The sequence below is a fragment of the Paramormyrops kingsleyae genome, chromosome 15 (assembly GCF_048594095.1).
Source record: "Paramormyrops kingsleyae isolate MSU_618 chromosome 15, PKINGS_0.4, whole genome shotgun sequence".
Lineage (NCBI taxonomy): Eukaryota > Metazoa > Chordata > Actinopteri > Osteoglossiformes > Mormyridae > Paramormyrops > Paramormyrops kingsleyae.
The window spans coordinates 14,843,633-14,867,144 of NC_132811.1; the positions used below are offsets into that span (position 1 = coordinate 14,843,633).

A 23,512-nucleotide genomic window follows, 5' to 3' on the forward strand; every position below is an offset into this window, starting at 1 on the left:
GTTTTGCAGTCCAACAAGAAGTGGTGGGGTCTTAATGTTTTTTTGCACAGGGAATTGGCGCTTCCCCCTTAAGCAGACATACAGTATATGGCATGGTAATCAACCCCCCCAATAAAAAGTAGCAAGAAGTTAGAAAATACGGGTTAATTTCAAAACCTTTTGTCTCATTGTCTTTTTACATAGATTGTTCAAACGCCAAGCTTGCATATCCCCAATAATAAATTCACATACAATTATCTTGAATATTAGGTCATGTTTTGATAAGAACCACTAGTTAACTTATAATTATAAGTGATCTAACAAAGGATGTTCCAAGGGATGCTTTACTTTAAGTAACATTTCAGTAAAACATCCCCGATGCATACTTTTAAAACAAACTCTAATTGTCTCTAGACAAATTTGTTTTATTCGAAAATCATTTTCAAATATAGTGTCCAGAGACAGTTTAGTTTGTTTAAACTGAAAATGCTGAAGTGAGAAAAAAAACACTTGAGGCCATGCTTACTTTATTTAATGCAAAGAAAAAAAAATACCAGCAATATGTTGACACTTTGACAGCACAGCGTCTAAAAAGAAAAAGGTGAAGCGATGCTTCATAATGACGGACATGAGCTCACAGATCACCTTAAAAATCCCCAATCGTTCTCATTTACAATAGTCGTCATTCTCGGCTTTAAACAGCCGAATAAATCCAAATATACCAACCATGTACCACAGAGGCTGCAATTATACATACTGCCTGGATTAGAAGCACTCGCGATTAGCGTGTACGACACTTCTATAAATGTATCTTCCAGCTGAAGCACCAGACCGTTTGTGGGGGTATTTAGGGTTACAGGAAATACAGCAGGTCAGCTTTAGGAACCGTTCTGGTCCAGTCCCGCATCACTATACCAGAATGTCCTGCAATTAATGTTGGCACCTTTTGCCACTAGACGATGGAATGTAAACTTCTTTTTTACTGGATAAATATTATTTGTAAAAGTTTGTAAAATTCAAATCACTTTAGCTGATAAAAGATGGGAAAAGCTGATATTTCTGGCAACAATCTTAAATAAAGTGTAAAATTCTTTATATAATTAAAAAATCAATTCTTTGTGCAATAGGTAAATCTACAAAAACAATACATTCTTTTAGCTGATAAATGGAAATTTAACTGGTATGAAGGTCAGTATATATAAAAATTTTATCAAAGCATCTCACTCATGTAAAGTTAATGATGGAAATTTCGCCAGTGTTAGTTGAACACTTTCAATTTAATTTTTAAGGTTATGTCTTCATGCAAAGGGTAGAGGGATCAGTATTATAGAGAATCTGTCCTATACATCTGTAACACAACAAGTGTTGATAGTGGGGAAAGTGGGAAAAGTAGCAAAAGCTGACGACAGCCCCTTTAATTAAAATTACATTAAAGCTATTCATCCTGAAATAAGACAAGATGAAAACAGTGGTCTCTGATAGATGCCGAACAAATATACAAGAAAATTACTGACTGCCTTGACATATTTACAATAACAGGAATAAAACACAATTCAACTATACATACACATGAGAAGCAATCAAACATATAAAACAGCGTAAACAGAACATCTTAGGTGGTGAATGTTATGGGCAAAACAGGAATCTGCAAACTGTACTTCTGCTTTGCATACCATGTGTGTCATTTCCCTTCTGTAAACAGCTCCACATGAACATGTTTCCTGGAAGACCATGTAATTCAAAAAGGAAATAAGTCTGGATATACCAAAAATGTACATTCCAAAACCTTTACGAAATTAAAATATTTTTAAGCTGAAAATGAATACAACTTTTTATTTGATAAATAAGAAATATTTTAGATAAATACAACCCTGAAGAAATAACGATTAGATATATTCTTACGAATCATGGTGCTTGATATGAATTGAAATTGTCTGCAAGGATTCTAATCCAGTTTCCCCAAACTAATTAGGAAGTATGAAGTTTTTCTGTGTGGAGTTGGTGACAGCATATTATTTTGGGATGGTAAACAACACCTGTAAAGGGTTCATCTAGACATAGCTGGGAATTGATGATAACCTAATGCACATAACAGATTCCTGTGCCACTCTAGGTAAGAGACATTACACTGTAGCATTATTCATGTGAATGACTAAATATTTTAGCCTGTGAAGTCGATTCAGACAGAATCAAAAGTGTTATGTACCAGTCAGCCTCTGCACAAACGGATGGCTGCTGCGTATCCCTGTCAGTAAAACATGACTTAGAAGCCTTAAACGCAGATAAATAAAATACGAAGTCCATATTTCTACCCTTTTCCAGCAAGCTAGAAAACACGGCATCTGTGATTTATTTTGGCCCCCAATCTCCAGACCATCTGAAAAAATATAAATAATTACAAAAAAAGAGAAACTTGACCTGTATTGGAAGTCATCTTATGGAATAACTTAACGCCTTGTCAAGGCAACATTCAAACGCAAACAAGCACAAGGCCACAGATGCCAAAAAAGATCAGTAAGCTTACTCCATACAGACGAAAAGCGTTCAGTGCTCAGTGTACCAAACAAAAATCACCACTATACCCAAATGCTGGGTTTTGGCACTTACGAAAAAAACCTCCAACACACATGTACTATAATACAATTAGAGTTAATCATTTCTCATACTTGATGGATATCCTTAAAAAAATGCGTTTTACATTCCAGTTGTGCATAAGTTGAGCAGAGTTGTGTTCACGTTGAAAAGAGAGAGGAACGAAATAAGTGTTTCTCAATTATTGTTGTTGGAATTGCGTGCGGTACGTCGTCATGGATACAGTGAAGTGCAAATGAATGTGAATGTTCCTGGATTTAAAAAATAAATTAACCAATAAAATGATTTGTTATACTAGGATTGGATGGATACTTTTTTGGGTGTGCCCGGCTTCTTGGTCTGCCAGAGGTGGCTGTGGATTGTAATGGCGTCAACGCTGGCCGACATGGTTTTAGCCGGGATATGGCTGAACTGCTTCCGGTCTGAGTTGTACTTGTATAATCCCTCAATCATCTTGCGGCTGATGCTCTTTGGCCCGATGCCCACCAGCTTTGTGATCTCCTCCATCTCAGGCCAGTACGTGTAAAGGGACCTGAACTGGCAACCCGAGTCTCTAAACAAAATCAGGAAGTTGTTGGCCTCCGATTTCTCCATTTCCTGCAGAGGAACATTTGGCAAAGTCAAAGTCCGTGTCATTAACAAGCAACAATAAAAACGTGTGAATTATCATCAAGCAATCATGACCGGTCTACTGGAATTAGCATGAAATGCTAAGACAACATGTTTGTGCTGTTACATAAATCTGAAATGAACCGTTGCTTTTAAAACGAGAGAAATTCAAGATCATTCGATTAAATGGGTGTGACAATGACTCTTCTTGGGACCGACTGATGCAAGGAAATGGCAACAACAAACAGGTATCTACAAAACTTTGTTGAAATAGATCTAAGGTACGGTTTGATAGAAGCCTGTGTTCATGAGCATTAGAAGCAAATGGGACGAGTTATTTTCTCAAGCACTGACTTGATCCCCCCTGAGAAGACCACAGTCACACCTCCATGACCTCCTCACACTGACATTTACAGAATAATTCAATACCTGCTTAAAAAAGTGACCTCACCTCCAGTATTTTGTTCTTCTGGCCCTCGTTAACCTTACCAGCCAAACAGCAATGGGAAAGAGCATTTTGGATGATATGCTTGTTAGACTTGGCACTTGGCTCCTTATACAGCTTTGGGCCTGTGCAGGAAGTTAAGAACGGCATTAGCTTCGCACAGTCCCGCTTAAACGCAGCAGATCCCTTTCGGCACACGTCTATTTTCAGGATAGTGATGGAGCACAGGACTGTTCCTTCTAGGCACCTCGGTAACAGGGCCTCCCGGTGCTCAGTTTCTTTGATGCGAAACGGATTTTATTTGCACCATCTGTCCAGGCCGACCTAAGCTGGCTCGGCGTGCATGAAAACAGCTTGTGGGGCAGCCGTACCGGTGTACTCCGTGTTGGAGGTCACAGACGAAGTTGTGGAGGCGTTTTCCCATTCCCTCTCTCCGTTGCGACTTCCGGTTCGGCAGGGAGATAGGAACCCATCCGCGGAATCAGACCTGTGGGGGGGGGGGGAGAGACAAAAACATTACAGAGGCCTCTCTCCTGTTTGAAGAGTAGCAAGCACATTAGCCTATGTTGATGTGAAAGATTCTATAATAATAATAATAATGACAACAATATTATAAGACTGACATTTTCAGAAGAAAGCAACATCGATGACTACAGGCCAAGTGTCCTGGAAAGCGAGAAAGGGGCAGTGAAGCAATGACTGCAGCATTTTTGATACAGAGCTGAGGAAGTGGGCCATGTATAGCGTGAAGCCTAGCATCAGAAATGGTGGGAAAGCAGCAGGCGGGGGCACTGCGGGGGCACTGCGGGGGCACTGCGGGGGCACTGCGGTGACGTATGAGTGGAGCTGATGCTTTGCAGCAGTTACAGGGAGGTATAACTGATGATGCCTTTGAAATGTCAAGTCAAAAAGATCCCAAAGTTTTTCTTACACACTCAGTTATGCACTTGGCTAACTGAGCCGCAATTTTGGTTCTCCGTGGTCCCGAAGCCTAGGCCAAAGCTGGTGTCATACAGCGATGCCGTCAGCATGGTTTATGGCAGAAGGTGCAGCAATGGAGTGGCGGATTAGACTAGAAGGACTGACCTTGAATTTTTCACTGCTGTGGGGCTCAAAAAGAAGCAAAGGTTTCCTGAGGCTAAGCTACTTCTTCTAATAAATTCAGAAAGCAGGGAGAAAATGTGGAAGAAAAGACACGGTATGTAGAAATTTATTGCTTTAGATTCACAAATGCTAAGTAGTGAGAACACAAAGTACAAACCTTTCTTTAAGTTACATAGTGGAGGCGTTGTACTGATAACGTATTGAAATTGAACTCCAGCATAGATTACACCTGCCTTGTGCCCTATGCTGCCTGGGACAGGCTCCAGACCCCCCCATGATCCTGTATGGGATGTATTACTCCCCCCCCTTTTGCAGTTGGTAGAATGTCCACTTAATCCCTCTATAGGTCCCCTCAATGCACAATGACCCTACCATCATAGGAGGGACGAAGGCTGTGTATTTTCTCAGACACCTGTATCTTTTCCATTTGTGTGCTACAGGCTCCAATGAACAAAATGCTCAGAGAAGAGCAGTCTGCTCAGTTCCACCCGCGGCTCTGCATGCGCGCCACCAACACTAGATGTCACTGTTTAGCACTGAGAGGGAGAGACTCAGCCTCCTAACCTACTTCACAGAATAAGGACTGCTTTTCATTCTCTGGGCCTCTCGGACATACTGACATGAGTGGTGTGTCACTGGGAAAGCCTAGAATTTGTTTTAAATGTAATATGGTATTTTATTCAGGGGTGGATAAACTTATCTGGGGGTTATACCCAGACAGCATGGACATTCAGCCAATTTAACTAACAGTTCCATTATTCCCAAGCAGGGCGGGGCCTTGTTGTTTGCTGGGGCCGAAGGCTATAGCCTAGGACAGTCTATGCATTAATCCACCCCAGATATTATTGGCTAACAAACAACATCTGTATCTGGCCACCTGCTTCCAAGCTAGGCCTGGGCTTGTCAACCCCCGAACTCCCCGTACATCCAGGACTGATTCTGTGCTACACGACTATGCGCAAGCTTGGCTGACATCAAGGCATGAGGCTCACCTGGGGCTCCTCTTGTCAGACTGCACGCTGGCATTGTCTCCCAGGTTAAGCGAAGCCAAAGATAGACTGGAGACTGAAAAGACACGGGGCCGTGAACCTGGATGCAAGACAAAATGTCGGCACAGGACAAACAGTCACAACGGACACACAACGAGTCTGTTCGCTGAGCTTTGACAGACCTGCACAACCTGCAGCTGCTCTGAGGTGCCTCTTATTAATTTGTAAATCCATTTATATAAAAAAAGCTATTTATAAAACCTGTGTTTAATCCTTTTTAACCACTTCCACTTGTGGTGCTCTAGGCACAATCCACCACTGATGATACCTTGAATAAAAACCCATTTTTAACAGTCTGGTAAAGAGACTTCCATTTTATAATAAACTGTATAATCAACACATCCATCACAATCGCAAGCAATTTGCAAATTGCAGAAAAGAAAATTTGTGCAGATCAGGCTCTATCCAGGGAGTTAAATCAGCAGAACGTTAGTTCAAGAAAAATCGAAGAGAAGTGGATGGTTTGAAGCCAGAAGATGCCGATTAGTAAAAGATGTGACCGATTAATAATGTAAGGATAAAGCTTGCATTCAGCAGGTCCTTTGGGTGCCATCAGGTGATGCCAAGAGGGACTGAGAAACAGAGGACATGCACTGTTAAGAATAAAAACAGCTGCAGCGAGAGGGTTGCAGGTGGGTCTCAGCAAGATGCCGCCAGAGGGCAAGGCAGGGAACAGACTCCTTGCTAGGCTGTGTCCAGGGTTACCTGCCCCTGCCTTAGGGGACTCCAAGCTGTCCCTGTGAATGGATTTGGGGCGGGGCTTCTTCTGCTTGCTGCCGGCTGGACGCGGTTTTATGACCGTGTCCATGTCCTCCATCAGCTTGAGCTGCTTCCTCCGGAGGTACTCCTGCTTGATGAACTCCCGGCGTGCCTTCTCCTCCTCCTTCTTCTGACGCTCCTCCTCAGCTTTCATCCTGAGGAAGAAGGTGAATGAAAACAGAGCTCCAAAAAATAAACGAAAAACACACAAACAAAACAAACAAACAAACAAACAAACAAGCCCAATACGATAGAAATAAAGCCTGCCATACCTGGGAACAGAAGACTGATAGACTAAGTAACCACAGCAAAGCCCAGCTTCTAATAATAAGATATAAGCCATACAAGTCAGCTGTGGTGCTAAGACGATACTTCGGCAGCATGTTTAAGACTTGACCAATTGCGTGGGTTGAGGTACTTTTTGGCTCCCAAAGAAACTGCTCAACAGACATTTTTTTCTTCCTGTTGAAGTTCCATTTTGTAGCTAACACATTTAGATGTTCCTTCAGGTTCCTCCATTTTCTGTTCAGCAGAGGGCTGACATTCGGGGCGGGATTCCCTAATGGGTTTCATTTTGGGAACGGCCTAGCCATGAACTCACCGTGCCTCTTCCTTCTTCTGCTCCATCTCCGCTTCCAGTTGCTGCTTCTTCTGCTGCGTCTCTCTCTCCCTCCTCTGCCTCTTTTCAAACAGCGCCGCCCGCTTCATTGCCATGCCATCCTCTCCTTTCATGTCGTCCTAGAGGAAATGCATTGAAGACACACTATGAAAAGCCTGAGATCAGCTGCTGATTTTTGTCAGGTCAAGACAATAGTTTAATTCATCCATCCATCTTTCTCCCATCATGTAAATGGCAGCTGAACTTTGATGCACCTGCTTGATTCCAGGGCATGTTTCACGTTTACATATTTTCACCTTAAAATAATGTTAAAAATGGGCAACATTTAGCATGGAACAACCACAGACTGTCTGAGAGATCCACATAGCCAACCCCACAACAATGAAATTTAATTATTCAAGTCTCCTGACCTAAATCTAAACTCAGACTATCCAACTAAAGTGAAGAAACCTATTACCTAACCCTTTAAACAATACAAAATCCATCATGTTCGCAAAAAGTATAACGCATTTCCCAACAGCAAAGTTAGGAGAGACCAGTAGGAACTGAAATTATGTTAGTCAAGTTAATAAGGTAAGTTATCCTTTTAACCACACATATAAGCCTGTAACACTGATGAATGGACTGTGATGTAAGCGTACCTTAAAGAAAAACCCACAGCACATCTTTTGGTCGTCCTCATAGACGTCCCCACTTCTTTCTCTGCTGTAATCTAGCATCTGTCCATCCACTGGCTTCAGCACAGACAACGGCACCTCTATCAGATTGCTTGTGCTCTGAGCAGTTAGATCAACTGGACTTCCAGAGGAGGTAATCGTGAAGGTCTCTGTAATGGGCTGCGACAGGACCTCAGACACTGTCGATTCTATGGGCTTGAATTGCTTTGGCCGAAGCTCTTTGGTTGGAGACGCTGGTAGGCTCTTTGTAACACCATGAGGCTTAGCTTCATGTAGGTCTTTCTCTGTGGCCTCAGTCGCCATTGATGTTTTAGCGTCTTCTCCCAGGTAGGCAAAGGAGCTCACCTGGGCCTGACTGGGGGAGAATCTCCGTAAGCGTGGGAGACTGTCCACCGACTGTGGGACAGTAAGGACCCGATTGAAAGGGGTAATCTTCAGCTCGCTGGGCCTTGGAGTCCTTTGGGATTTCGAGTGGAAGGAAGCGGACTTCTTCTTGATGTTAGTTGGCGATAGGTGGGTGATGTGAGGAGAGTCTGCTGGGGATGGTGACCCTGAGGAGCGTGCGGCATGGCGAAGCTCCCGCATCTGCTTCTGAGGGGAGGGCTGGGAAGGAGAGATTACACAGGACTGCTGTTCCCTCATCTGCATGATTACTTCTTGCTGCTGGGCCAGCCGCTGCATTTCCATCTGCAGGAAGTTGAGTGAGACATTCAGCTTCTCAATTGACTTGGTGTACTCTAGAAGATCTGCCTCTCCAAAGCCGTCTTCATTGGGTGACTTCAACAATCTGGCTTGACTTTGTTCAGCGCCATCAGGAACATCCAGTTTGCCAATCCTAAGTTGTAGGTTTTGGTCATGGGACTGAGGGTCTGCAGAAAGCTTGCCGTCTTCAATCTCTACAGATTCCTCTCTGAATGTAACGGCACCTTCCTCTTTCTTCTTCACGACAGTGAGGAACGCAGACCTTCCCATCCTCTGCCGATGCCGCGAGAAAGCTGCCTCCACCTTCTTCTTCTGGGCTTCTATGGCCCGCCGCTTCTCCTCCAGCTTCATCTTCAGCTGCACCATCTCTGATGCCATTTCCTGGGCAGGATCCTTTGGCGACTGGGGCGTGGGACTTGCCTGGGGTGTTATTGCCCAGGATACCATGTGTGGCACATTGATCTCGGCGCTCTCTGGCGTGGTTTTCTGGGAGCTGCCTCCACTACTTTTACCCTCAATTTGGTTTCGCTTCTTGAACTTCTGCTCAGCAAAGCTTGTCATTTTGACCCCAGAACTGGTGGAGGTTGTGCTTCCAGCTGGGGACTTCCCACTTATCAGACTGGTGCTAGGGCTGGGAGTGTCTTGGGGGCAGGCTCTCGTATCATAATCATGGTCCATATCCAGGTCCATGCTCATGGTGTAGTCCCTCAGGGATGAATCTTCATCCAGGGTCTCTTGAATGTCCTCCGTCTTCACATGGATCCCAGTATCAACCTCTGTAGTGTCTGGAGTTACAGCCCCCTTCGATTCTGACACTGAGTCGAAATTGCCATTGTCTGTCCTCATTCTGGAAGCCAGAGCTCCTCTGTCCTGAGAGTGCAGAAAGAACCCATTGTTTTCTTGGTCATCGTGAAAGCTGTTCTGTGATTTTTCAGAATCGTGGATGATTTTCAGAGCCTCTTCAATGCTGGGAGTGGCTACAAGTTCTCCATGCTCATCCAGGGCCTGTCCATTAGGGACGTCCCGCTGGTTTCTGGGATGGGGTGTTCTTGGTTGCGTCTCGGAGTGAGGTCTCCCCGGATACTCCTCTTCCTCATCGATACCCTCTGTCTTGCTCAACCCATTCACAGGCTGGAATGACAGGTTTCTTTTCAAACTCCTGGACGTATAATTGACCTTGAAGCTTAACCCATCCGTACTAATGGACCTGTTCATCCCTGGGTCAGGGGGTGTGGATGCTTGAATCGTGTTCTCTTTATCTAGAGGGATGTCAAAAGATACTGCCTGCGCAGACGATCTGTACAAGAGATACAGAATTCCCATTATATCGTTAGGGACAGCCTGATGTTTATATCTTTTAACAACAGCACCATCTTTGTTCATTTAAGTCTAACTGATTGTATTATCTAAGTCAGAGTGAGATGCTGTTTCAGAAATTACCTTTTCTCTTTGGGCCATGCTCCCACAGAGCCATCTGCAAGAGACATCGAGGCTGATCGTGCGATTACACCTATAGAACGAAAGAGAACTTTAGCACACAAACGGGGCCAGTAGGCACAGGATCTATGAGGATCATTTCAATGACAAGATAAAAACAAAAAAATGAATTTACCTGATGCTGATGACTGAGGTTGTGGTTTCAGTGGCAAACTTGAAGAAAGACAAACAGAGCACATACAAAAATGTTACCAATCTGGGAAAACATGGAGGGAAACATAATTAAAGAAATAACATCTTATATGCTACAGCTGAGCAGCGTTATAGCCAGATCTGTTCTATGGCTGTCACTGACTGCACATGCTCTTTGACAATACAATTACATAATTAGGCAATGACACTTTAATCTGCCCCCCCCCCAATTTGTAAATTGTTGTTCATTAAACTTTGGAAAGATTACTTCGATAGTAAGGATAAATACAAGACAATATCAAGAAATTGCCTTTCACGGTGAACGGCACATTTCATATCTCAGGAAAGGAGAATGAGATGAAGAGAAGAGAAGAGAACCTGGGTCTATCTGATGGGGGAGGTTTCTCCATAAAGCTTCTCCTGGTCACATTGGAGATGGTTACAGAAGGCATGCTTTTCAACACAGGGCTCGGTTCTGGGCCTGGAACCAAGCAGGTACACAGGTGCAGTTGATTCTTTCAGACCTGCAGGTGTCTGTATGTTCAGCTGCCATTTGCATGACAGGAGGCAGCATGATATACATTATTATTTTCTTTTTGTACCTTCAGGATCTAAAACTCGGGGTCGCACAAACGGGGGCTTGACAACCTCAAACCACCAGAACAGCTCGGCCATAAATACAAGGAAGTTATTCTGTAAGAGATCCAGACAGACACAGTCAGAGGACATTAGAATACAGGCGTGAAACAATTACAGGTAACTATGAAATCACTAACAATGGGGGAAAAATACACTCTTCCATTAGCAGATAATCAATCACTCTCCGCCACAAAATGCCTCTAATAAAAATGAATAGCATCTTAAACAGACGATTTATGTTTCTGTAAAAAAAGAAAGAAAAAAAACAGCCCTGAAGTTTTTTAAGCTCATGGTCACTAATGCCCCTGATACAGTGTGGTGGTTTATTGGCAAAAGTAAATCATGTTTTCACGTAACGTAAAGCGTACGATTTTTACCCCATAACAGAAAGACCATGATAAAACTGTCTTCACAGGAGGCATAATGCAAATAAATCACTTTATGCATTAACTAGACCAGTGCAGATTTAATTCTTTTTAATTTGTTTCCTGCTGCAGAAATGCAATAGAAGATAAATGTCACCAACTGATTGACAGTACAGGCCATGGTCAGACCTGAAAAACAAGGTCAAGTTCATAAAAGGGAATTAAATGCTTAGGACACGAAAGGCATGTCACTGCACACTGGTACTAGTGTGATTAAGTATGTCACAAAAGGCTGTAACAGTCTGAGGTTGTGTAAAGACAGTCATTTCCATTTATTAAAATGAGTCACTTGGGGTCTGACCTATTCTGACAAACAGTGGGGTGATGGCAGGAGACCGGTGAACTAAACACCCATATTCAGTCAGATAATTTTGGTAGAGGTCACCAGCGCCTGCTAGAGGCATTTCATACAAAAACGATTAAATTAAATTGTGGTTTATATTACATTGCTGCTACCTGATATGTACGATTAGAGGCAAACTAAAATATAAGCAACAGCAGTGTAATAATAATAACTAAATGTGTGAAGCTCAAGTGGAGTTGTGGTTGACAATGAGCTGCACGGCGATAGAGAAATAGTACAGGGTTCGAATGAGGGGTGAATCCCACAGCTTTTCAGCTGCTGCAGAGAAAGGCACTATATAAATATATAAAACTTATTATTACTCGTATTATTATTTTATTATTATTATTATTATAACAGCTTAACAACTATTAATAATTAATGAATAATATTTAATAATTATAATCATAATCATCATCATCTTTACAGTGATAGTCTAAGGAAACCTAACTGTCATTTTAAATTTCATATTATGAATGAACATATGATGACATTTATTACCACATATGGTAATTAATGGATAACCAGTAGTATTTAAATACTACTTATCTGGATCAGCTACCTGGTTACAGGGGGGAAAAAAAACAAGATGACCTGGTTTGACCCTGAGTATTGAAAATGCTCCCTCTTTTAGTATAATGTAATTTCCTCGCCGTGTAAGCGTGACGGGTACAGGCATGAATAATCCCAACATGTCGTGGCAGCGCGTTGATGGAGTCGATGCATTTGGATTGCAGATGCGCATCGTTTGATGTGTGCTGCATGCTGCATGCTGCGGTCTGTGCTTTAGTCATCCGGTACAATGTGCTCTGAAGCTGAAGATAGATATATAATCTACGCTCAGCCTTAGTGGCACGAAAACATCCCCCGGTTGTGTGAAAAAGCCCTTTTCAAGAAATAAATAAAAAGATGATTATAATTTTGACTGGCTGGAGCCGCAGCCTCGGTGTCCTGCGGGGCGACGCTGCAGAGAAGCGGCAACGGGTCCCAACTGGAGCCCACCAGTCACGACCGTGGGAAGGGTGAGCGAGGAGGTATTCATGGGGTGCTGAGCGCAGGAGTCACCTGCGCGATGTTCCAGCACATCTGCCAAGTAAGCATATCGCCACGCCCCCGTGCAGATACTCTGCATTAATGCCCGATGTGCTCCCCACAGCTGTGCCTCACGCTGCAGAACCACAGCGACAGTCCTCAAGGTCAGACCGTCTAGGGGAACCTTCTGAATACGCAGCCAAGAAACAGCCCATAATGATCGTTGTTTTCCTGTCGTCTGTAGATCTGCTAATCTGCTCTGCTTTGAAATTGTGCAGTAACACACAAAGTCACAAAGAGATCATTTTAAAACCTTTTAAACCAATCTGGACACATAGATGGACGTTTGCTGGTGGTGGCCCTGGTTCTTCATGCCTCCACACTGGGGGTTCGAATCCCGCCTCTGCACTGCATGTGTGCAGCTCGCGTTGTCTCCCCGTATCATGTGGGGGTTCTTCAGGAACTCCAGGCCCCCCCCCCCCCAAGACATACAGTTAGGCTAAATGGCATCTCTAAATTGCCTATAGTGTGCACATAAATGTGCCCCCCCAAGTCATGTGCCCCATGCTGCCTGGAACAGGCTATAGGCCTCCTCAAGACCCAGACCAAGATAAGTGGTTAGAAGGTGAATGGATGTTTGGTAGATGTTTGCTGATAGGTGTAAGTACATGTATCTTTCACATATATAGACCTCAATTAATTATCATCTGTGAAAAAGCCATATGGACAGAATAGCTTTAACAGGACAAATAGTCAACAAATAGTTGAGAAGATTACTTTAGAAATGTACAGTAATTCATTACAATTACAAGTTACTCTATTTAAAATGTAATAGTAGTGTAACTATTTCAATTACTATATGAAAGTAATGTAACTAATTACATTTGATTACTTTTCTAAATTATGAATGAATATTCTCAACTGTTAACCTTTTTTATAATGTTGTAACCTTTCAGTGTTTACCTTAAAGCAGTACTAAACACTGACTACTGTCAAACTCCTTTCATTTTGGAAATGTTTTTTATAGGATAACCAATCAGAAGCATTGAATAGTTTCAAACTTTCGGCTGTGGAGGGGAATTGCAAAGGAGGATGTTTTGCATAAGAAAAACACGAAAAGCAATAAAAACACTGTTATTAAAGATATTAGCAAGGTTTTGCATACAATCTTATGATGTAACTAAAATTGCAATCATGAATATTTCCATAAGTAACTGTAATTTACACTTTTTTCTCTAGTAACTGTAACAGATAACAATTACATTTTTTTTGTAATTAAATTACGTAATGCCGTTACATGTAACTCGTTACTCCCCAACACTGACAATCAGGTATAGGAACCTAGGCTGCTTAGGGAATACATGTATGAACTATTATTACAACCAATGCCACTGGATTTTCATGAAATTTGCTTTAGAATTAGTGGTCGCAATCGGGGTTTAATACCCGAACAAAGACGTACTGCTGTAATGTCAGGGATTTAATTAAGACTGGGCAAAGATCACAGGATTAACACTCATAATCCCGCAGCAGCAATCCTGCAGTTTTGCACCCCATCAGGAGTTGTGCGCCAAAACATTCTACATGCTACAGGCCTGGTGTTTGTTGAAGAGTCAGTTACAGGAGAGACACAGAGGCATGTGCCACTTCCAAAGCAGGCAGCTGGTCAACAAGACACAATAGAACTAATTCAACACCCCAGCAGCTCTTCAAATGCTTTCACGCCCAAGCTGAAAATTCCTCAGTGACCTGACCAATAGAAGCCCGTCTTCCAGGTAACTCGGTGACGTCATAATCATAGCGTGAGGCCATATAAAATTACATGCCTCTGCAGCCTCATCTCTAAAAGAACTTGCTTGAAATGCTTAAAAATGCTGGAACAGATTCATGTGAATTTACTTTCCACTAAATTTGTACGCAGAACAAGTTAAGCTAAGAATATTCAATCAAAATTTCCTCTCACATTAACAAAGAAACATAACCCGTTCGAGTAAACATGTGACACAGATGATTATCTCCGGGGACAAACCCAACAATATAATGATTTTTAAATGATTTTTCAAATTGCTAAGTGATATCACATAGCTACACCTACTTACAGAACTGCAGCTTGAAGGTTTTCACCACAATTTCTGGTATTACAAATTTAAATTAATAAACACTTGGCTCAGATTACATATAGGCGGATAATATAGCAAGTTACTTTAGATAAAAGCTTTGCTGAGGCGAACAATTAATTACGACAAGCATCCTCTTGATTCCTCCCCCCACAAATATATAAAAATCTGTATCTGCATTCACAAAAGTCTGAACTGTGTAGTGGTATGACACAGAAATCAACTGTAAAATACTGAAAATACGTCAGATTGATCCTTCATTTTAATCATCGAGTGTTGAAGATTGGGGCTGCCCCAACAGGAGTGAGCTTTGTGTAAGGCAGCATGCGGAAGCTCTTAGCCTGGATGAAGCTGATCGCCAACCACTGTGATACAGCTCAAGATGACAGCAGGCTTTTAGAGAAAGGCTTGGCTGGGGTCAAACTGCTAACCTTAAGCACCAGTAATCACAGTAGTATCCTTAATAACAGTAAACCGATAATGGTCACAACTGTAATAACAGAAATCCTTTTCAGTCAGATGGACGGTCTCTGCATGTTTCGGGATTAAGAGGATCAACAGTTTTAAGTCCTTCATCCAGCTCTGAGACGACACCCTAGTTCAGTCTGGTAAGGAAATGACTGGTATGTTCAACAACAATTCAAGCATGCGAGGATTAATAAGATAAAAACTTTATTTCTGCATTTTCAGAACATGCATTTTTATTCATGAATAGATAAAAATAACTAAATTAATAACGAACAAATATACATATTTTGAGACATTAACCTCATTAATTCAAGATTTCAGCCTTTTGCAGAAATAATGCTAACATATGCTAATACCTCCATTTAATCCAGCATTAAATAACTACGTATCACTGCCAGCTTCTGGGTAGTTCGGCGGTGGCCAGACGGCGAGACTCTGGGTTGACACTGTCTGTCTGCCCCACGTCACACATCAATACCCCCCCGTCTCTGACTTACTGCTATAGGCTACATGCCGTTTGCTCAGACCTTCCATGCTGGTGGCAAGATGCCGGCATGAGGCACAGAAACGGCCAGCTGCCCCCCCCCAGCAGTCACGGGGGCGCCGTCTGAGGAGCGAGTGTGTCCCCACACGAGATTCAGAGCCGAGGTCCGAGAGTCCGCAACGTTTACGTATTACGGTTATTTAGAAGACGCTTTTATCCAAAATGACATGCAGTTGAGAAAGCAGGGGCAGCCAGTTCCTGGGGCGATTGGTGGGTTAAGGGACCCAACAGTGACATCACTCTGAAATTCAAACCAATGACCTTCCAATCATAGGCACAGCATCCTAACTCACTTAGATACACACTCGATAGCCCTAACCTCAAAAAGTAGCAGGTGTTACCGGATGAGCCTTTTCTTACAGCCACAGTTCAAGTGTGTAATTCAATCAAGATATACTTTCTACACATCAAGAGGAACCACGACATTCCTCTTCAAGAAGAAAGGAAATTGACATGATTATTATTATAATCTGAGCCTCAAGGACTTCAGGGTCATGACACACAAGATGCTGCACCACGCTGAATCTTTGTGGTTTTCATAGAAAGAGAAAATACTATGTAACCACCTCAGAGTTTCTTTCTGCCACAAACAATCCAAAAAAAGTCCTGGTTAAGCTCCAGCCTGAGTAATTTTAGGCACAGCAAAGAAAAACACTGTGTGCCATAACTGTTACTGTGTCCACCGCGTTTCTCACAAAAAACGTCTGGGTGGGAGGACCAAACTGCAAACACATGAAATGGCCAAAAGCAGCAAACGACACCAGTCTTGTTAACGTACCCGGCAAAGTCGTTAAACCTTCCGACAACGAAGCCCATGAGAAGCCTCGAGCAAGCAGAATGGCTGCTGTCACCCCGACAGCCTTCGAGCTCCAGTCAGGATGACTCAAGGCTGAGTACCGGGGTGAGGAAAAAAATTGGCTGTGATCATGTGCCCCTTCCCCCGCAAAAGCCGCTCCCTGCCTCAAATCCCCCGGTGTCCACGCGCCGTGACTCATGTCTTCCACCGGGGGTCGTTTAAATATGTTTGGCACATGGGGAAACACACGGACAGTGCGTGATTGGCCCTTACCTTAACAGAGGAGGCAGCGTACAGCATATCTTCCAGGGTAAAGTGGCAGCAGCGGTTCAGATACTCCTGGCAGAAGTCCAGGATCAGCTGCAGGTTGTACAGGCTGTCTGCTAATGACATGGTCTTCTTCAGGCATATATCTGTGAGGGAGGGGCAGAAAGCCAGGCTGTACCATCAGCAGACCTCGCCTCGGCTGATTAATCCAATCGCTCCGGCCGCACAGAGGAACTCTGTCTATCTTAGAACAACAGCTGCATTTGAGACGCCGAGGAGCTGCCAATCACACCCTCCCCACCGTGAGTGGCCATGGCTTCCTGTCAGCATCTGAACAGAGGGAAACTCGTTCCATTTTCCATTTAATCTCCTTTTGTTTAACGTACTTATCTTCAAAATTGCCGGGCTGCGTGCGATCTTATCAAACCTAATTGTTTTCGAGATTTGCCTGATTTAATTTAGAATGAGTCAATCACTGGGTTATAAAGCTTCACCCACCTCCACTCACCTCCCCACCAATTGGAATCTACAGGAAAAAAAAGGCCGGTTTTGGTCCGGCACCAGCACGGATGGTCTATGGGTGTGAGCACCTTCTCGATTTAGCGCAGCTCGCGAGGGAATCGTAATGGTACTGTGGGTGTTGGGGCGTGAAAGAGAGACAAAAAGGAGATGACCTAGAAAAGGTGGGAGATGGTCAGCAGGTGCTGGGTCGGGGGGGGGGGGGGGGGCTGGACCCCAACCCTGGGACACGCACCTTCCAGCTTGACTATGTCAGGGCAGTAGAAGTGTAGCAGGGCGGCCAAGGCGCAGCCATCGGCACAGTCCTTCAGCAGATTGTCCACAGCTGGGATCCAAGGAGCCTGCTTAGGCAGGGCCTGCTCCTTCCTGTACCGGGCCTGTCACATGACAGGAAGTGCAATCCGGTTAGATACGCTCTCCGTAAACAGAACACACAGACCCGATCGCAGTGCTACAAATAGCTCCGCAGAGAGTGTATTTTTAAATCAGGGCGCTGGAATTTAATGGGACAAGATCACAGTATGAGAGAATACTTGTTTCTGAATGCAGATCTATGATTAATAATCCAGATAGATGCACTAAACTGTCTCCGCTACATCTGCATTTTCATTTTGCTTGGTTTAAATGAAAGCAAATGACCCAGTTTTCTTATGGAGAAAAATACCCCCTAAGATCAGGCTCAATCTTTTCTGTACTACTAATGCTACAACTAGACCTGCTCTGTGTGGCTCCAGTTACTTTCAGCTGTCCTTTGTATGGCCATTACAAACCAGGCCATGTTCTCTTAATAACCTTAATCCTTTTCCTGTAATAATTCAGTGCTGAGCAGTTTTGCCCATATTCCTTTTAATTGTAAAACTATACAATGTAACATTGCTAATGACGGAACATGGGCCGAGATATTATACGAGTCTCAATGGATTTATCATCCAATAACAAGCATTTTACTATATTTCCCAAAAATACATACATATACAGACCTTTACATATATTCATGAACATTTTAAAGCATTTGGTCCTGCACTATGAGCACGGCAACAATGCCTCTTTGTTCATCGTGGCTTATTCATACAAATGAATGGATTAATGAGGCCTTCATTACTTTTCATTATCTAATGTGAGAGGAAGCTTTAATAATTGAACAAAAAAATAAAAAATCAGCACCACATTTCTAACAAAAACGTTGATCTGAACAGCTTTTCATAACTGTAGATACGGGGGTTGCAATCGCTTATACTTTGTGGTTTATAAATTGATTCTGTGAAATATTGGGATAATCCACCCCACTAATCACATGTTCTGATCTGAATAATGCTGACTGCATGGGAGAGGTTCTGCTGCTACAATGGAAATTCACCTATGAAATATTAGTTATTCCACATCTAAGACATTAAGGTGATATGTTTATCTTTTTCATATGTTTAAAGCCAGATCTGCTCTCGCACGGCACATTATTTAATTAATGTCATACATTTAATATCCTTTTAACGAAAAGTAGTTGCTGTCCTCAAATGTCCTTCAAATAAGATCAAACACAGGTAAGCACCGTAACTATAGAACAAGACCGTAAGGTGCTGCAAAGACCTCTGAGAGACTTGGCTCTCCAAGTTACAGAACTCGATAACACAATATCCAGATATTAAAATACATTTTATTTACAGTTCCTAAGAAGAACAAGGAAACTAATATTGATAGTGGTTTATGATGAAGGAAGCGGGCTGGTCGAGGGGGCGGGGGAGTGGCCAATGGCGGACAGGTTCACTGGCAGGACAAGGCATGCATTACAAAGACTGAAGGATGAGGGAGAAGATGAGAGGAGATGAGTGTAGCTGGCTGGTGGACTTACAGGAACCAGTTTCCAGTACCATTTGGTGGGAGACTGCCGGGACCGCAAGAAGGAGGAAGAGGAAGTAGAAGTAAAAGAGAGAGAGTCAGATGGAGGAGAAGCAAAGACCATCAACGGAGTCTGCAGGCAAGATCCATGAGATATCTGACGGCTTCAAGCAAAGGGACACACCAACACTGCCCCCCCCCCCCCCCCGCCCCCCTGATTTCAGTAACACCCTCAATGTGCCGCCCCTGAAAGGTCAGTCGTACCAGCCTCCTCCATTCCTCAGCCCTTTGCAAAAGGTCGCAACACAACAGTGCTGAACCGTTATCTGTGCAATCAGGAAAAACAAAGACCTATTATGGTCATTCTGATAACCCAGCTGAGTAAAAACCTGTGTTGATATCATCTGCTGATTGCATTTTCTAGGTAGATTGAGCAGGAGACACAGTTCAACACTCCTGGTCTAATGGATTCACCACCAGTAAAAGCAACAGAAATATATACATAGTTTTGAGGTCAGATTTTGGAAGGTTTGGTACTTTGCTACTCAGTTTTCACACGAACAAACTGCAGACCTGTGGTACAGAAAAAAGAGTCTTGAATGAAACTCTGTGACACTCTTCTGTGTCCTGAACCTTCAGGGGCACCAGAACATGTTTATATCCAGTCTGGGCAAATGACCAAAAAGCAGCAGAGCCGAAAGCCCCCAAACCTAAGGCCAGTTGTCTTGTTCGCTGTTGGGTTCCTGTAATTCAGACACGATCCGATGCCTCTGTAGAGCGACGGCTGACATCAGCATCGCACGCAGTTACCACCAAACTTGGAGGCGGCTGGTCGCAGACCACCGACCCGTAGCCCCACCCCGACACGCCATGTGGGGTCAAGATCAGCCCCCCAACCCCGCCCCCCCCCCCCATCTAAACATCATCTGACTCTGCAGTCCTCGTCCCCACAATGTGGGAATGGCACAGCACTGTGCGTGTTTGTGCAGTCAAATGCTTTTTCCACCTGCTTCATGGGTTGTGCTCAAAAGGTCAAAAGGGAAATATGTAGTACAAAGACAGATCATGTGAATAATAAACTGTAAAATGAGACAAAAATAAAAAGCAACATTAAAACTAACATTGTAAAATAACCATAGAGGATTCGGTGTGTCAAATTCAAGTTCAAATTCAAATCCCGTATGTGTGTGTGTGTCATGGGGGGAGGGGTCAGTCACATGATCAGCCCGGTCTGCAGTGATTTGCTCCTCTTTATATGAATCGTGTTGGACCACAGCCTTGTACCCTGGAGCTCTACTACGTAGCAACTTCCCGCTCGCACCCGTTACACGCCAAAGGCATTAACCACACCTATGTAGATCTGTTAAGTGAACATGTCTAATTTCGTTCTAATCCGATTGCACCATAGACCATGGCGCGAGAACTCACCCGTGGCCCAGTGGAAGGCTCCGAGGACTGGCTCTCTCTCATCTTCTGCTCGTTGACAATGATGTCTTTAAGATACTCGTTTACCTTGTTAATGATGGAGAAAAACTGTTAGTTACAGGGAGTCATTAAGTTCCCACTGATAAACTGCAAAAACACATCGGCAGCAAGCCAAGTAAAACAGCCAGCTGTCTCACATCCTTAATTACCCTGGGTTATTAAAACATCAAGTTTGTCATCATCGCGCCAGCAAAGCACTTAGACTAATATCTTCCTTTAGTTCATCTCACCAACATGATTGTCTACTAAACATGCTGAGCTTTATTTCAAACCCAAGATTAAAATTTTAATTAAAACAATGGCTGCAGATTTCAGAGGTTATAAATTTTAGATACAGAGAAGCTCTTCAGTACACTGGCATCCTGTACAGAGTGTCCCCTTGTCCTGTGCCCAGAGCTTCCTGGGACAGGCTCCAGGCCCGACTGTGATCCTGACCAAGATCAACGGATGGATGGATGGATGGATGGATGGAAGGATACACTTTAGATACTGAGAAGCCTTTCAATGCACTGACATTGTGTTCAGAGTGTCCCCTATTTTGGGCCCTATGCTTCTAGTCTCAAAGGGGTTCTGTACTGGATAGATAGATAGATAGATGGATGGATGGATGGATGGATGGATGGATGGATGGTTGCACAGCAGTAACTCTCACCCTGTCCTCTGCTGTCACTGTCTCTCCTAGCCAGTATGACCCTGCACTACATACATCTTTGTGCAGAGCAGTAGTTCTCATCCAGTCCACATTTTTGTTCCATTTCCACCACATACATGTCTGATTTAACTTGTCAGCTAAGTAAAAGCCCTTGATTACCTGATTCCAGCATGCAGGTGATGGAACGGAGCAAAAATGTGGACTGGCTGGGATGTCCTAAGGACTGGGATGCAAACCAGAAAGAGAGAGAGAGAATGCAGTGCGAAGCATCGCTCCCTCCGGCTGAACGAGACGTCGGCAGACACCGGCCGCCGGCCCAGTTCCAGCAGCAGCCTGCTCACTCAGCGGTGCCCGGCCCGCGGATGTGGGACTCTTGGCTGCACGCTGGTAGTGACAGCTGTGGTGCGCTGCGTGCGCCGTGTCGCGCGGGTCCACAGGGCCCCGGCGGAGCTGGCTACTGTGCACGACACCAGTGTAAACAAGCGCGGCATTTTTTCACAGGGCGGACCTCTCTACCGCGAGCATAACACTGTCCTCCCAGGCACGCTGTCCATGGGTGGCGTCGTAGGACAGAGCGAGGGGGCCTGAGATTAAAACTCCAAACTCCCTCGGGGTTTCATTACCAAACTGGACAAGTGTCATCAGGTCACAGGGGGAAACTGGCTTCAGTCTACTGGCAGCAGACTTCCTAAATAAATCACAGCATTTACATCTAAAGTATGCAGAACTATAAACAAGTGTGATTATTTAAAATTACACCACTTACAAAACATAAACAGCATAATGAAACAGTCTGTTGCCTAGAAATGCATAGCTCCCTTAAATACAGCCATTAATAAATGACTGATACAGTGATTATGAAGATGTCATGAATGTATCAGGCATCTTCTGTGATAAACGCCAGGGGTGAGTGGAGGCTAACAATCTCCTAACATACTTACTGACTTTCAGGTCTATGTGGGGTCTCCCAGTGCAGTGGACTGAAGTCCAGCCTGATACACAAGACCAGCAGTCATCAGCCCAGCAAAAGACAGGGTTTCCCAACCCAATCCTTCCGGACCCACAGACAGTTCATGTTTTTGCTTCCTATCAGTAGCTGGGAGGGAGCAAAAATGTGTTTCTGTGGGTCCCCAAGGGCTGGGTTGGAAAACTGAAGTAAAAGACGGCTCACCTTGTTAATCCAGCTGGCCACTGCGTCCTCCGTGTCGTAGGGCACATCGCTGTCGGGATACAGGGACGCATACTGCCGCACACAGGACACCACTTTCTCCACGCTGACGGTCTCCATCGTATACGCCATCATCAGACTGTCAATCATGGCCAGGTGGGCACTCTGCAACACAGGAAGCCCTGCTCAAGAGATCGACGCCCGGCTTGTCTTCTCCTAGGGGAAGGACTCTCCCTGGCCACTAAATTCCCCGATCTGCTTGGCACGCCTCATTTTCAGCCACATCTCTGTCATTCCCAGGCATTCATCCTATAGCAGTTGTAAAGAAAATTCCTTTATTCCTTTCTTAGCTTACTGATCTTTATGGATGTGGTTAGGAGTCTTGAAATAGTATATAACTATTCCCTGCAAAATAAACACACACACACACACACACACACACACACACACAAAGAAACAGCCACTGTACATCAAAGCAGCATTGCTTACAGAATGATGGCAGTTCCAAAAATATTTTAAATATTAGATGATAAACTATAAGAAATGGACCTTATGGTTAAGAGTGCTGTAATTTTAGTGGACAGTGGTACAAGATTAGGTACTGTATTGTTTAGTGTTTATGCTGTAAGACAGAAATGTAACGGTTAATGCAGTAAACACGAGTGTTGTATTACTAGTGGAAGAGAGGTCTCCTCTTTCTGAGAGTGACCTAACAGGGGATCTTCCCACATGATTCCTTATGGAATGGACTGTCTTAAAGGGGTTTTCCCCCTCAGTCACGGGGACTCCCTGCTTTGGCTGTGACACGTGTCACGGGGCATGCAGGGAACACGCAAGCACGCGGGTTAAAGCTTGCGACGCCCACACCGCGGAGGCCCGGACAGCTAACGGAACAAAGGGAGGCTAATCGTCGGCTCAGCGTGCCGAACACGGCCACAGGCAGAATGCTAACTGTCAACTGTAAAAAAAACGGGGCATGGATGCATGGAAAGCAGCTAGAAAATGCGAGCGGCGGTGTTTGTCGCAGCAGCTGAGGCATCATCTGCTAACTGACTGCTTC

The 23,512-nt window shown here is 43.9% G+C and overlaps 1 protein-coding gene across 6 annotated transcripts in view; it reads right to left on the bottom strand.

Annotated features, from left to right (window-relative positions):
• Positions 1–489: 489 nt before the first annotated feature.
• camsap2a (calmodulin regulated spectrin-associated protein family, member 2a) overlaps positions 490–23,512 on the bottom strand; it is a 42,012-nt gene continuing 18,989 nt past the window's right edge. Inside the window, exons 3-19 of one of the 6 annotated variants that reach the window (XM_023804509.2) lie at positions 22,456–22,617; positions 20,576–20,659; positions 19,161–19,193; positions 17,550–17,691; positions 16,802–16,941; positions 10,767–10,857; positions 10,543–10,645; positions 10,148–10,185; positions 9,976–10,045; positions 7,798–9,832; positions 7,139–7,275; positions 6,484–6,692; positions 5,722–5,794; positions 4,712–4,777; positions 3,997–4,112; positions 3,632–3,750; positions 490–3,168 (exon numbers count right to left, since the gene is read on the bottom strand). In XM_023804509.2, the coding sequence (XP_023660277.2) occupies positions 2,866–3,168; positions 3,632–3,750; positions 3,997–4,112; positions 4,712–4,777; positions 5,722–5,794; positions 6,484–6,692; positions 7,139–7,275; positions 7,798–9,832; positions 9,976–10,045; positions 10,148–10,185; positions 10,543–10,645; positions 10,767–10,857; positions 16,802–16,941; positions 17,550–17,691; positions 19,161–19,193; positions 20,576–20,659; positions 22,456–22,617 (3,921 nt within the window). In that variant the 3' untranslated portion in view covers positions 490–2,865. Of the gene's footprint in view, positions 3,169–3,631; positions 3,751–3,996; positions 4,113–4,711; positions 4,778–5,721; positions 5,819–6,483; positions 6,693–7,138; positions 7,276–7,797; positions 9,833–9,975; positions 10,046–10,147; positions 10,186–10,542; positions 10,646–10,766; positions 10,858–16,801; positions 16,942–17,549; positions 17,692–19,160; positions 19,194–20,575; positions 20,660–22,455; positions 22,618–23,512 lie in introns of all 6 variants that reach the window. The other 5 variants (XM_023804508.2, XM_023804510.2, XM_023804512.2 and 2 more) reach the window with 5 other exon arrangements.